The sequence below is a fragment of the Pieris rapae genome, chromosome 18 (genome assembly GCF_905147795.1).
Source record: "Pieris rapae chromosome 18, ilPieRapa1.1, whole genome shotgun sequence".
Classification (NCBI taxonomy): Eukaryota; Metazoa; Arthropoda; class Insecta; order Lepidoptera; family Pieridae; genus Pieris; species Pieris rapae.
In genome coordinates this window covers 3748879-3765218 of record NC_059526.1, presented here as the reverse complement: position 1 = coordinate 3765218, position 16340 = coordinate 3748879, and the positions used below count along the sequence as shown (strand labels likewise).

Here is a 16340-nt window from a genome sequence, read left to right as displayed (position 1 = left end):
GTTCTTAGAATTATAATTTTACGTACGTTTTCAGAAATCTGTGCTTAGTACGAAATCTAAAAATGAAGACCCAGAAACATCACTGGCCAACCGTGTAATTGCATTAGCTGTTGAACGAAGTTTAAATGAAATTCAAGTTGGCAAAAACGTAGGAACAACAAAGGTAATGACTACAACTACTACTACATCAAGACCAACTACTACAGCGACACAAGCGACTACAACACCAAGACCAACAACAAAACCAACAACGACACGAGTGACAACAACACCTCGACAAAATATTCCATCTATAGAAGATGACATCAAACAATTCGAACAAGATACAAAATTATTACAAGCACTTTTAAAAGCAACTGGTCAAGATCCTTCAAAATTCAATATACCAACTTTACCTACAACAACCGTGAGTGCACAATTTCCAAATATTCCACAAGGCATAAACGATGATCTAAACCTTTTATCAAATTTGCTTGCTTCACCATCACCTCTGAATGAACCCTTTGATCCTCTAACACAGAAACCTGCACCCACCCAAGCTACCCAGAGAACTCCAACATCAACGGTACCTTATGGCATACAAATAGCTGTTAAAGACGATTTAAAAAATGAACAGGATGATGCGAAACTATTGCAAACATTAATAAAACTACAAGATGCTCAAGAGACGACAACCGTGAGAAGTAAACTGGCTATAACAGGTAAAATTAATCAACTTTGAAATAGTTTTAATAACTTTAGAGCTTTAGTTCAAAATATAATTAACTGTGTACGATTATAGGACATTCATCGGATGAAGCATTGAAAAAATTAATACAAAAAACGCAACCAGCAGGAATGATGTCAGAATCGACAAAACCATCTATGTCACTAAGCACAGAGTATGGGAATAGCAACGATGCTTTGCTTGCGGCTCTACTGAAGGAGCAAGGTTTCGGTCCAACCACGGCAAGTTCTTTGGACGAACAAATTCGCCTTGCTGTTAGTTCTAACTTTTCTCTTTCTTCTTAATTAGAGGACGAGTATTAACAATCACATTTCACTTCGCATTCATGCGAGTAACTTACCTATGCTTGTCTGACCTCACTCATTTAAACTTATACTTTTCTAAGCTTTGAGATAACTTATTTCTACATATTAAATATATAACACATCATATAGGTATTATCTAGAACTAATATAACATCGTAGGCATTACTCAATCAAGTGGTCGTGACGCCGAAGGCTAGGCGGACGACAACTCCCCCTCCGCCCCCTCCTGCGCCACGAAGGCCTATTTTGGATGGATTAAGTTGGCTGTGGCAACAGTGGAGAGATACTGCTCCAGGATCGCAAGGTCCCAGGCAGTCCAGACCAGCGCCAACTAGAAACCAACCAGCGCAATCAGCGTCAGCAACCAGTTCTAGAGTGAACTGGTTCGGCTCAGGGCCTTTCGTTGGTAATGCAGATGAAAGGCCCGCAAACAGAGTGGGTTCTCCGTCATTTTTACTTAGTTTATGTAATTGGGGTTGAGGTGTTGGAGACACACATATTAAATTATAATCAAGTATTTAGTTTGAACATGTACATTTGTAATTATTTGTAAATAGAATGTTTATATGGAGCTTATAATGGATAAATACTAGTACTATTATTATTATTATCTCACACAGAGATAATACATTACTGCGGATTTTATGTTAATACTTACAGTATTTTACGTTTAACATATGAATAACCTGTGTTTCATGTACAATAGTTGTATATAAACATTACGCTTCGTTTTAATTATTTTGTGATTAAAAATGTATTTATTTATTTAAATTTGACCTTTTAATCATGTGACTAACTTTCTTTGCACAGATATTTCACCTACACCTTTGATTATAATTCATTACATTTTCAAGTGTATGTTACTACATATAAATGATTTTGTACAATATAAATATAATTTTAAAAATTGAGATATTTGTTGGATATTATATGTGTATATTTAGTACATTCATTCAGAATCAGTGTGAGCTATTTTAAAGTGTTTTTTTTTTAAGATCGGTGAGTAAAATTATCGTACAATTAATTTCTAACTGTCTAATTCTTTTTTTCTATGTATTTTAATGCTTGTGCTGAATTCATTGGAGCTATAATAACAAATCTTATTTCCAATATTTTACTAGATTGTAGAAATTAATTGTGGTTCATAATATTTTCAATTAAATCTATTAATAAAAAAAATACGATTTTCATGGAAGTTGTTGTAAATATGAAAAATATTAACATTATTTATACCTTAATCTATTGTATTTCTTTGACAAATTTGTATAATACATTAATTTCTAATTATTTTGTGTTAAAAATATTAATGTTTCATGTTATTATGTACATAGTGTGCTATGAATGTTTACTAACCTTGCATGCACTTTCCATTTCATTTACTTCATTGCACAAATCCATCACTGCTATGTGTTTCAAATTTCAAACATCTATTTGAAAAAAGAATAGAACATATAACTTTTCTTTTATAATACGTCAAAAGTATATGTTATTTAGTTTTTCAATTAATTTAATTTGGAAATTCAATTTGAAACAATTTCTGTTTTACACGTTTTTGCAAATTTGAAACAAATATCAAAGCTCGTAGCTTCTGTGATTTTTATGTGCTAATGTAATTAACACATCATTCGCTGGTAGATTCCTTTGGAGCCTCCTAGTGCTGTGGAACAGCCTCCTGGCAGAGGTCAGTTAGTATCCGCAGCGATCAACGTTACCAGGGCATTTTCACAGTTCTTAGGAGCGGCAATTCAGGTAACTATTTTCACAGAGTGTGAAAATTCCAGAGAACAATCTCAAAGTTGAATCGTGAACTATCAGTTACCATCAGAACTAGGTTCTTCCGACAAAAACTGCCAGAAGCTCGGTTATTCTTCAGCAGTCCGTCTATTTGATCGATAAATATTTTTGTGAAACTCGGTAAATATTACATATTATTTAATAGAGTTAATTTATATGAGGCTATGGCAACAAAACATATAAAAACTTGGGCTTATTAAAAATAACTTTTAATTGTATTTTAATTTATGCAGTTACCTCATTCAGTTTATTTTAGTTATTTAATATTTTCGTTCATTAAATATTTATAGTAATAATGTCAGAATGTGCTATAAGCTACTCAATTATTCTCTTAATATACAAAACCTTTCAGCGATTTATATAGATACGACAATACGACAACGCTACAAAACAAAATTTGTGACTATAATTGGTTGATTCCCGCGTTTCATGTGTATTTATTTTCAGGATCAGAACTAATAATCAAAATAACAATTATAATTGGCATTAACAAACATCATTAAAATAACCCTCTATATTCGAATTTCTATGAAAATCAAATATTTCTATTTAATCTCTAAAAAATAATAAAATATTACATACCTACCTATAAGTTACTTAAAAATTCTTTATACTTTCAGGGCGCCGCCCAAACAGTCCAGAACGTGTTTAGGGCGGGACAAAACACTTACACGAATGGATCCGGAGGCTCGGGATAATCTAAGCATGGACTCGAAACTTTTCCGAAAGTGTCATAGTACGCACTGTGTTGCGAGTGATGTATATAGGCGTTGTATATAGTGTTGTAAAGGGAATGTTTTCAAATTCCATTTTCAAATTTCAATTGACAGTTGTAACGAATCAGGCTCGAAATAATCAGGACTGAATTGTACTTGACATATAGTAACTCTATTAATTAATTTTAAATAAAAATTAGTGAAAATATTTCCTTTATTACGTAGATTAGCCAATGTCAGGGCAATGGTGTGTTATTAATATTTAAGCATAGCTTATCTTACTCTACTCATTTCCTCTACTGAACGTTCCTATAAAATAAGGAAACTGTAGATAATGTGGGAGTTATCATTTTTAAAAATTTTATTTGCATTAAGAAGTTGTAATAACTTTTGTGTTTACTTGTAAGGATATTGATGCTGTTAGTTTTTTGTGTATAATATGCACTATGCACTTTTCGACCAAACAACGTGCCCTTTACAACTATGGTAGGGATTCAAAGCCTTAGCGAAAAGTCTGACATGCGTATGACATACGGAAGACAGTTCAGGCTAGATCTTGAATCTTACCATTGTTCCTTACTAATTTCCAAAGCTTCTGGTAGTTTCGATTCTTCTCGAAATATCATTTAACGTCACTATTTCGAATATTTTTTGACTTCGAACGATTTATTTTATCGACCCTTTTTTAATTTAATTAATTAGATATCTATGAGACCCTATTCCAAATTGACGTGAATTCACATTTTTAATTTTAACAGATTTTGATATTTATTTAGTAAATCTCTGCTTTTTAATAAATCTAGACAGTTTAATACTAATGTATTGGACATTCCATAGAGTCTTAGTGACTTGTAGCAAAATCTAAGATTTTCCCCTATTTTTAAGTCTGGTGCCATTTTGCACATGCTTTTAAGCTATGTTCTTGTGCTTTTATTTATTTGAATTATAAGCTAAGCGATCCTTGTATTTATTTTTCTACGGTCGCGGTAATTATAGGTATTTTTAAGACCGACACTTCAAGAGCGAATTCATAGTCGAGGCCTAGCGCGGTAACTCCCGTAAGTCAAATCCAATACGTTATTGACTCACGGGAGTTATACCTAGGGCTAAGTTTCGTCTCTGAATCATTCTCGGTCTTGCTTCTTGATGAAGCTTACATTCTAAAACTAGCTACATGGCTATATTTTTTAAAATAAGCTTGAAATCTTTATTATTTTTGCGAGAGTAATATTTTATTGATATCACTATATTATAAGTAAGTTATCGCTTAAAGTGCTGGAACAATTTTAATTTTAGTTAGTTTTTATAAGCGGGTATATTGTGTATTAAAATATATTTCTGAATCTGCTATTTTTAAAATACGACTGAATAAAAAGGCTTCTATAACCTTTCACTGCCTACAGCTTTGTTTTGTAAATTATTGATATAATTAATAAATTGTGAATATAATTATTGTAAAATATAATAAATTTATAACAAGGTATTTGTATTTTTTTTCCTAAGTAATACTATAGACTTACCTTTTCATGAGGAAATATTGTATACATATATAGGTAATGTACATAAGTTATAAAAGCTGTGGTCACCTTACTGTATTGACAGTAAAAAAACAGGCAGGAGGCTCACAATTTGATGTTAAGTGCCGCCCATGAGCACAACTAGAAAGCTCGCAAGTGTGCTGCTGGTCTTTAAAGAATTCGTATGCTCTCTCTTAAATCGTAGAATTGGTTCGAAGTACTTAAGTGGGATGCCTGTTCCATGTAACGCGGCAGTGTCTTGTAAAACGCTCAGTTATAGAATAACGGACGCTTACAGGGGTAGGATTTCATATTCTGTATCCATGTCTGATGATAAAACTAAGATTCAAGTAAAATGCAGACCGACGTACGACCTAGTTGTTTTTGCAATTATTTAGTTTCATAACTCCTTCAGCTCCTGTAAGAGCATTGATAGTCTCTATGTAATATGAGTTCATTTTTTTTTATTGAACAGGGGGCAAACGGACTCACCTGATGTTAAGTGATAACGCCGTCCATAGACCCTCTCGATGCTAGAGTTGTATTGTAATACTTTATCGTAACGCCTACTTAAAACATAAATCTAAATGTTTGAATAAAGAATTTGCTAAAGAAATTTATGAGGCGTTTTATGGAATACGTTTTTAAGCACCTTCTTCTTTCGAGCAATTTCTTCATGTTGCCACGGCAAATGTTAATTATGTTTCCAAAAAAAACGATTTTTTTAAATTTATAAACTTATTTCGCTTTTACATGAACTCTACGTTCTCGTGGAGTAAATTTATGAACAATACGTTGGACAAACAATACAAATCCGCCATTTTGTTTTGAATTAATGATTAAAGATATTATTATTATATAAATATAAAGATTAATTTATCAGACACATTCGCCAAGTTATTGGAGCATTATTTATTTTACTGATTGCCAGCTCTATTTATTCGTTATTAGCCACACGTTTGGTAGATATAGTTCTCTTGTCTTCTCTATCAATTCTCGTGTACTATCACGATCTTAGATTAGTAAGAGTGATATTCAAATATGTTTAAAGAACTTTATTTCTCATTACAAAAAAAAATATTTTATTTACATGAGAAACTTAATATTAATATGTATGTACACGATATATACGAAATAATATTTTATTTCATATAAACAACAAAGCTATAACCAGTCCTAGACATGGACGGATCTACTTAAGGGCCTTTTAGGCTGCAGCCCCTTGGATAAAAAGGCCCCCAGTCCTCAATGAAAACAATTGTGAATAATATCAAAAAAATCTACAATTTTTAAATATCGAATTATTGGTTGGTATCCCTGAGATCAATCAACTTATGTGCGATGCGCGTCTATCGAACGGAACATGGTCGCTTGTTTTCGGTCGGTGTAGTTTGTCGCGTGAGCGTCTGCTGCAGGAAACTTTCCCGTCCTGGAGCCCAGAGCCCCACAAATTCATAAATCACCCATGGTTCTATAACCAATATCACTGTTTAGATGTTTAAGCATTTTAAAATGAATCTCAGACAGGAAACCACGGTATATGGAGATTTAAAAATTGATACTTTAATATTTATTTATAAGTTCAAAACAACATTGCACTAAAGTACTAGAAATTGTAACGTTACAAATTTTACACATACACCTCAATTATATTTGAATATAAAAATTAGGATAAAAAATTAAATATATCTTAAAACAAGAATAAATACGCAAATTTAAACTAAAACTAAATAGAAACTTAAACCTAATTAAGATTGCATACTATATTGAGGGTTGTTAATAAAAGGAACGTACAGACCAAGATTGTCGTCTATGTGACAGTCTGGGTTATAAATAGGTTTTTGTGAAACTGTATAAAATTTTCAAATATGTGTGATGTGTCTGTGTGTATCAAGGGGTAAGTTTTCTCTAGTTTAGGGTTTATTTCAGCATGTGGAAATGTCGTCAAATAAATATTAATACATTTATTTCGTCAAAATTACCAATTAAAAGATATGGCAGGATTGTCCAAAAATCCTTCTGACTCACCTATAAGTTAAGATATATAAATTTAATAATATTGTTAGCTTATTATTATTTATTTTTATTACTAAGAATTTTTGTAAGTTTCTTTTAACAATTTTTTAAATTCAACTTTTTAATTATCTGTAATTAATTGAAAATTTATATTTTTTGATACACGAGGCTGTAGATATTAATATAAAATAATAATACATAAGTTAATTCACATATTTTACATACAATTCGTTTTCAGTACCTAGTACTTTATATTATATTTATATACTAAATTTTATTATGTTTTAATATTTGCATATATTAGCGGTACCAGTAATAAAACGTATCACTTGATTTATTCAAGTTCCAACCTTGGAAACACTGAGGACGGTAAACAATTTTTTGTAGAGCTATTTGGCTTATACTTGAATATTGACACGGTAACTCGTTTACATCTACTGTCTGTGGTTTTCGCAAGTACCCAAAATTCTACAATAAATATAGTTTAAACGAAAATTAACTAACAAAAATCTTTACACTAAGTATAAGGTAAATGTACTACTGTAAATGATAGACGATATTTTTTAAATACATATTATATGGCTATGATTTTACATATTCAGCTACAATTATGTGCAAATGTGTTGAAAGAGAAATGCCTCGAGATCAAAATTTGATAGACAACCAGGTACCTGGTACCCATTTTTTCCTAAACAAATTATATCAAAACATATCACAAATTATTATATTACCTAATTCATCACATGTTTTTTTGAGTTTTATTCAAATTTCAATTTATTTAAAAAAACAGTGTAATATCAATTTCAGCAATATTACATACAGCTGATTTTAAACAATAGCATGCTTGTGTATTAATGGGTTTAAGGGCTGAGTATGTTTAAATTCAGATTTATTCACGTGGCACGTCTAAGAACTTGTTCCAACAAAATACTGTTGAATTGCCTTTTGAAGTATTTTTGAAACGCTATTTTAAATTGTATTCATTTATATAAAGCAAAAGTCAAACAATTATACATAGCAATAGTGCCTTAAACTACAAAAAATATATAGACTCAAATCTGTATAAATATATACAGTACAGGTGCAGTGTCGTCAAACCAGCTGCTAAATTGGTGATTGCTGGCGGAGGGCACTTCGTGAGTTCCAAAGCATGCTTCCGGGATCTGAAGCAAGAATTCCAAACTGGAAGCCGGCCCATGCAGTCTGATCTGGTATGATTTGGTATAGAAAACAAGGTGTCGCGTATATGTTAGGCAAAAGTTTTATCCTTCAAATGTTATTATTGTTAGTATTAACTACATTTTAAATCATAACATTCTTTATACTATTAGTAAAGGCACATCTGTGTGCTATTTCTTTGTCACCCACGTAACAAATTTGAATGCGGTTTTTATTATAGATAAAGAGAGCATTTATATATAGTACGGAAACAAAGTAGTTTTACTCTTTTTATTTTTCTACGCAAAGACCAAACAATAAAGGCGAAATAACGATGCTTATAAAAAATCACTATAAATAAAAGTCATTCGACGGCTCTTAAATGTTTGTTCGTGACCGGTTCTTACTTAATTACATAATTTGTAAACGATTAGTTTTCTTAGTAGAAGCCAGGTGTCTGGTCTGTTGCTAAGTAATATTTGGAAGGTCACCTAAACGCACACTTAAATAGGACCGGAATGAGGCGTTCGTAAAAAGAAAACATGAATAGCATAATAATTAAAATGTCAAAGATAAATCTGGAATTCTAAAACATGAGATACATAAAAGCTATGAATTTATATTGTTTAAATATAAAGAGATAACAATGTAAAAATATATACCGAAACACATAAGAGATTTTTGTCAAGCTTTTTATAAATTTAACAATTATTTTATCTTTATTACTCAAAATGTCATATGGAACATGGTGTATTGGTTGCAGCTCCTTAAAAACATTATGTAAAAAAAACTTGGCGATTAAAAAGAGTGGCGGAGAGTTTATTGCCAGTTCTTCACTTCCGTTCTACGCCCTTGATTTGAGAACTGGCAGTAAATGTAAAATTAGAATCATTTAATGAATATTTCTTTTTTTTGACGTTCATAAGTGTATATTATGTTACCTGTATGAATAAATGATTTTAGTTTGTTTGTTTGATTTAAATTATTGGATTTGATTTGCTCCAATTCAAACAATTCGTGTAATTCAAAACGTACGATTAAAAAGAGTGGCGGATAGTTTCTTGCCAGTTTTTCTCGACTGACTTACGGACTGGTAGTAAACGTAAATTTAGAACCAATTTATCATCATATATGGATAAAGTTTTTTTGAGTTTGTGTATTAACACAATTTTTTCATGAATATTATGATTTTTAAACTGTCCGTATATTTCTCGTAAAGTGTTTAAAGTATTTACGAGGAATACATATACGGACTAAATACGACTACTAAATAATACTACGGAATATACGGACGGAGAATTTCTTTTAAATTTAAACCTCGCTAATAATAAATACAATACATATTTGAAGCCTATTTGTACAATCATATCTCAGTTGGAAAAATCATATTTTCGCTAGTATTGAAATATTTTGATTTAACATTTTTATCATGATTACGAAAGGTAATTAGTGCACAGAGTTATATAAAATTTCAAGCACGATAAAAGTTCCTTAGCTCTGAAACTAGTGATTAAATTTTTCTGCCTTTTGTGAAATCATTGTATTGCTATAAATTGACGGTTTTAACGCACTATGCTACCTTCTAAGCATAAATATATTTAGGTTCAACAAAGGACGATCAACCATTTACAACTTGTCCTTTGTTAGTATTGAGTGCGGATGCATGAAAGGGTAAGGTTAAAGTAGATAGGATGAGCTGATTACAGGTATAATATTATTATAGTCGAGTGTATAGTAAATGTATTACCAAGGTTGGCCGTAGAATTTACGTAAACACTTATCATAATTAATTATCATATTAAAATTAAATATGTTTTATGTTACTCCATTCACATGAACACCCTTGTTCATAAAATAAATCTGTATATATCTTTTAATTATAGCGTAAATACTGTCTGACGATGTTATACAAATATTAAGTTGTATAACATCGTAGTAAGCCTTTTCAAAGTTTAATTGATTCTTTTACTGATTTATAAAATTGCTAAAGTACATATTAATTTATTGTTAGCAGTAACTACTTGATTTTGGAAATTGACGCTGGTTTAATATTCAACTAAAGAAGAGGCGGTGAGGTCGCATGCTCAAAACCTGGCTGTGCATGACTGGACTCCTCTATTGATGCAAACTAGGCCGCGTGTTAGAGGAATATATTGCGTGGTAATCGGCATGTTCCAAAAATTCACACTGCGGGCTCAGTGGTGACTATTGACAATGATACAAGCTGAAACCTGGCGAAAACCCATAAAAAGGTTTTTGCGTCACTCATAATATTATTAATCAAATTAGAACGCTATATTGGGTTTTTCCCGACGCAACCAGGATTAGATGGCGGACGCTGTATCAGGTGAAGGGTCGAATTAAATCCTTGTTATCTCAGTCGAATAGATTTTGTTTCTGGCTAGCCATAATACAATCAACGCATGTATTAGACATTGCTTTTTGTGATTGTAATTCACAAGAATGCGCTACGCCGATACTCGGCACCTTATAGTGATAGCCATTTTTGATGCAATTTTGACATAGTTCTCTCACCACTCGAAGCGCTGCTTGCACGCCGAACCTTGGGGTAGTAGTACAGTTGCATTTATGGCGAAACAAAGATGATGCTGCAAAAAACACGAAAAGCAATAAACATAGCAGTAATATATGTTATCATTTTATTTGATTTGCCTATTGATTTGTTAAACGAAGGCAGCGTTTAAAATTCCGCCCGTATGCCCATAATTATCATTATTTAAATTGAAACGGTTCATGAAACTTTTAATTTCATTCTTAGACGAAGACTCGGAGGGGATTTCTGCGTCTGTTTACTGCTTAAACATACAATGTACCGAAACAATTTGTACATAAGAAGTTTTATCAGTGATTCGTGAGTACTATCAATGTACTCCCAGTACTTGCCTCAGACATCGCCTGTTATATATATCTTAAATTGCAATAGTTGCTTAAGCTAACTTAAGATATTCTTCAATAATATGTTATGTCTAATAATAATTTGTTACCGTAATTTTTTTAGCTGTCAGGCGTTAGAACCTTCAACATATTACATCGATATTTCTATATCTCAATCCGACAGCTAAATTGACAGCTTGATACCCAAACAATATTTTGTCTGATATGGCCTGATAATCCATTGAAATATTACAATTTGAGGGGCCAAACTTAACATGTTTTAGAGGACGCAATTTTATTTATGGGACATGTGGAGGAATCAACACAAGCTTACATCCAAGTTTGTGGAGTTTGCACCCTCATCGCTCGGCTCCCATCTTGGAAAAAGAGCTGAAAAAACGTTTTTCGTTAGATCTCGCTATCTCACTAGACAATGGCGCAAACCCCACAAACTTGGGTTTAAGCTTGTACTAACCCCCCTACATGTCCCATAAATATAATTGCGTCCTCTAAAAAATGTTCAGCCTGTAACATTTCATTGGACTATGAGCATTGTACCAATCCATCGCGAGGAGAAAACAATTTGAGGGACAAAAGACTGTTCCTACTTGCGTATCAAAAACTAAATGAACACAGATACTTTATACCCCACGTGGACATCACGGAATTTAGGGGCCGTTGAAGTATTACGAACTCACTATCTATAATTTTCCTATTTAGTCATTACGTCAACAGTAATTAATTTACTTTTTTACACATATTACATTGTCTATGCTTGAAAACATAATGCATTTTCGAGAATTCCAACAAAAAATTAAAACGTTGATATACTATTATTTTTGAGAGATTTGCTTACTTTGCTAAAAAGTGAAAGGTGGAGGTTTAAATTTTAGTAAACTGCGTATGTAATACTTAAATGGCCGCCTAATACAAATATGAAAATAATACAGTGTAGCCTGCTAATATCTTTGAGTATTATAATCGCTTCCCGACAAAGATTGCAAATTGTACAGGTCGCGATAATAATACTGAAAAATTCCACAGATATAGTAAGGTCCTACTCACCCACGCTATAAAATATTGTTACATAAATAATTAATAATTAGATTAACGGTTGTTTGAGCATTGGAAATTAATTATATCCTGTTTCCGAGTAATGCTACATTTATCGATAAATACGCAGTCGTTAATAAATAACTTGAAGGTTTGAATAATTTAACATGTTATTATCAGAAATTATTTAAGTTAATACATATATAGTTTTATATTTATTCACGGATTATCATAGATGTATAATAATTCTGCGTTTATAATGTTTAAAAGTAGTTCAAATTGTGTCGTTGGCGATTTTTTTTTACACTTTTCGCTATGATAAAGAGACCCATTATAAGGTGGCCAGTATTATTTTAATTTTTAATAATTACTTAATTTAATAAATAAGGATCTAAATCTTAGATCTTTCTGTAATTAAATCCCAGAGGCTCTTTTATCTTTGCCTTTTAATAAACTGTTATAATAAAGTTAATAATTATTTAGTTGATAAAATTGCCTGGGACTAGTAGCACTAGGCCAGGCACTATTATATTATTTTATTTGATATAAAATAAGTGTTTTTTGCCATTTTGTATAATGATTTGCTATTTTAAAAGAGTACCGAGATTTTTATTACCCCGGCTTTTTCTCTCGGCCTACACCCTCTGTCTTCTTTGCCGATGAGTATGGAATAGGGATGTCTTCGATACAAATTCAATGACGTGGAATAAATCTGTATCTTATTTTTTTTTTGACTTGTAATTTACTTTATATTTCATGTATAGCTCCTGCGTCCATATGGATGATGAAGGTCTGATATGATTGGATGGTTAAGGGCGTCTTTAAAAAAAGTCATTATGATCTACATATATACCCCGTACATAAATGCATTTATAATAATTTAATACATTTGAATCTGTTATTAAGTATTCACCAGTATTAAGTAAAGATTAAAAAAAGTAACTTATACATATTTTGTAAATACGTCATTTTAAGCAGATTTTAGAAATGAAACAACTATTTATAATAAAGTATTAATGAAGCTGTCATAAGTCTTTCATAAGTAGTTGCAACGATGCTTGATGATGATTTCTATCCAAGGGTGGGATAGGTTGCAACTCTTTATAATGAATGTGTATTTATTAAAAATTAAAAAAAAATGTTTTGTATACTATGGTAACGAAGTGTAAAAAAATAAATAAATAAACAGTTGTTGCATCCAATCGTTACAAATTATAATATAATCATAAAATTGAATCCCAAATAAATAATAAATCAGTGGCACTACAACCTCTTTAGGTCTTGGCGTCAGATTTCTGAATCTGTTTCATGATCATTTTTAAATGTAATAGGCAATTAGGTGATCAGCCTCCAGTGCCTGACACTCATCGACTTTTTGGGTCTAAGACATGTCGGTTTCTTCACCGTTCGAGCAAATGTTAAATCCGCACATAGCAAAAAAAGTCCATTGGTGCACAGCCCGGATCGAACCTACGACCTCTGGTATGAGAGTCGCACGCTGAAGCCACTAGGCCAACACTGCTCTTGAAAATGAATCCCTATTTCCCTGAATCGGCCGAACTGATTTCGTTAGTTCGTTTTTCTTGTGTCATGTGAGCTATAATATGTAGTAGATAATATATTTATATATAAATATTATAAACAATTCTGCTGATGGTGTGTATGTCTCTGAACTCCTCTTAAACGGCTGGATTATGTAAATGTTTTTTTTATTGTATGCGTTTCTGAGGCGCCCAGTTAAGATTCACAAATCAGGCCTATAGGTGGCGCTGCAGTCGGTAGTCTCATACTTTGTTTAATACTAATTGCTTGAAATATCATGCAGGTTAACGTTTGTCGGGTGATTCGCCAGTGATTAGTTATAATAAAGAATAATAAGGAGTAATTTAATTAAAGTGCATTAGAGCTAGAACCTGTTTTATTCTTTTAGTTGATAGTTTGCTTCTACTTCAGTTTAAAAAGCTATTTTATGTATTTATTACGAAAGTTTATCTTTTTTAAAGTAATAACAGAGCTATTTATTTATGAATAAAATTATTTCAATAATTTATATATATTTGTTTGTTCGCTCTGAAGTCTTAAGCTGAACCGAAGTTGTATTCGAACCAGCACTTAATACTTATCAGTTCAAAATATCTACAACCTCGTTAAAATTAAAAAATTGGAACAATCATTCGATTTGACACAAAGAACAGGTCGAACCGCGAACGATCAACGAAGTACGAACTTGAATCCAGATCTTTTTGTCAACGGCTGAGAATGGACTATGGATTTGCAGATCTTTCTAATCGAGCGACTAGGCTTAGCAATAAGCATTAAGCATATGACTAATTGTGTACTTTTTAGTTTATTTTATAAGTGTATACGAAAATTCGTATAACACCCTTTCAAGACAAATTTTGTATCAATCGATTTAAACGTGACATTTATACATCTAGCCATTATTATATACGACAGAAAGAATTATAATGGTAGCGCGATTGATACTTATAAGAAATGAATATGGCGCCATCTGTTGGTAGTTTTAACTACTGTAACTTTTCTATGAATTTAAAAAATAACGAATGCTACCGTAACATACGCGTCTAATATTATATTTGTATAAAAACGACAGACGAGAGACATTTAAAACGGAGCAAACTTATATGGTGCGTACCGAAAAAATAGCAATAAGTGACAATACATAGAGTTTAATTTTATATTGTAACATTTACATTACCCATACTAATGTCTTCTGAAATACACGCATTCAAATATTTGAAAAACATATATTTTATTGACATTCTATAATGCAATCGCCTTTAATTATAAAGACCTGGCAAAACATCTCTAATAAAGTTCAAACTGAAAAATGTATTAATTATTTTCGTTTTTAGAATAATTATTTTCGACCTCTAGGCGGCCACTAGTATAAAAGAACAGATTTGAATTACAGTCAAAATACCTTCGAATGATTTTGAGAAGAATACTAGAAACATTTTTTATTATCTACGTATATGTAGAAAGATTTAAGTTAGTCAACTCTGTCGCGTATATTTCAAAATTTATATATAAATATTATGTACAAAATAATAATCAATCAATGGACATAATTACACATCTTCGTAGTATACTTACGAGATTATGTTTGATATTTGTTGCTACTGTAGATAAGTCTTTTGGTTGTATATTGCTTATAATACTACTTATATCTTATTTTATATTATAAAAAAATAAAATAAAAAAGGGTGTGTACTTATGTACACGCGTTAAAAGTTATACTTCTTTGGAGAAGTTAACAAGATAAAAATATTTTATCTTCCGCCTTATTTTACGTTTGTAGAAAATAAAACAATAGAAAAAATTTATTCTCATCAATTTTCCCTAACGCGCCAAAAGAAGTATGACTTCAATAAATGTTTTGGGGTTGTCAGCACAAAGAATGACAGTGGCATGTGTTTTTTCGGAGTAACATAATAGCTCTGTGTATATCTTAGAGTTTTAGTTGCATTATTATAATCCAATTGCATTGTAACCAGCTGCATAATTGTTTGAAGCCGCGACCTTGCAGGCGAACTTTCATAATACAAACCTAGTGATTGTCTGGGTTTTCCCTACGAAGCTTTGAAACATGCTTGTAAATGTCAATTGTTTAACGCACCCATTAACTTAAAGGGCTTTAGTTTTAGGGAAACCGGTTTATATAGCTTTAAGAGCGAATGCATTAAAAGCTTTCATAATTAATTAAATTAAATTTATAGAGACCTACTTGATTAAAAGCTGAGCTACTTTGACACAAAATACAAATTAAACTTGAAAAATATTTTTGTGACTTTGTAATAATTCAATGTTTGGATGCGCCTCATGTAACGGCGCATTTAAATTATGTGAAAAGCAAATTGCATTAAAATAACTCTATGGGATCAGTTATAAATGTCGCTGTAAGTGTAAGTAGTTCAAAATAAAACTATGTACATGGCATTATCGAGGCGATGAAAAATAAAACGCAGGAAAACGTGTTCATGTTTTTGTCACATTCGTAAAGACAGGTAGCATTTCAAAGGAAAATGTGAGAAAAAATCATGGCTCGACCGCTTGGAACGCTTTGAAGTACAAAGTAGGTCGGCGCGGTCGACTGACTTCGTGTGTTGTCGGATAGTTTCGTTGGCAAACGTCGTAT

The 16340-nt window shown here is 31.6% G+C and overlaps 1 protein-coding gene across 17 annotated transcripts in view; it reads left to right on the top strand.

Annotated features, from left to right (window-relative positions):
- LOC110999612 (mucin-3A) overlaps positions 1-4993 on the top strand; it is a 65808-nt gene extending 60815 nt beyond the window's left edge. For 4 of the 17 annotated variants that reach the window (XM_022268756.2, XM_022268753.2, XM_022268750.2 and 1 more), the window contains 5 exons: positions 35-701; positions 782-981; positions 1192-1467; positions 2668-2781; positions 3447-4993. In XM_022268756.2, the coding sequence (XP_022124448.2) occupies positions 35-701; positions 782-981; positions 1192-1467; positions 2668-2781; positions 3447-3524 (1335 nt within the window). In that variant the 3' untranslated portion in view covers positions 3525-4993. The remainder of the gene's footprint in view (positions 1-34; positions 702-781; positions 982-1191; positions 1468-2667; positions 2782-3446) is intronic. The other 13 variants (XM_022268766.2, XM_022268762.2, XM_022268759.2 and 10 more) reach the window with 8 other exon arrangements.
- Positions 4994-16340: the final 11347 nt, after the last annotated feature.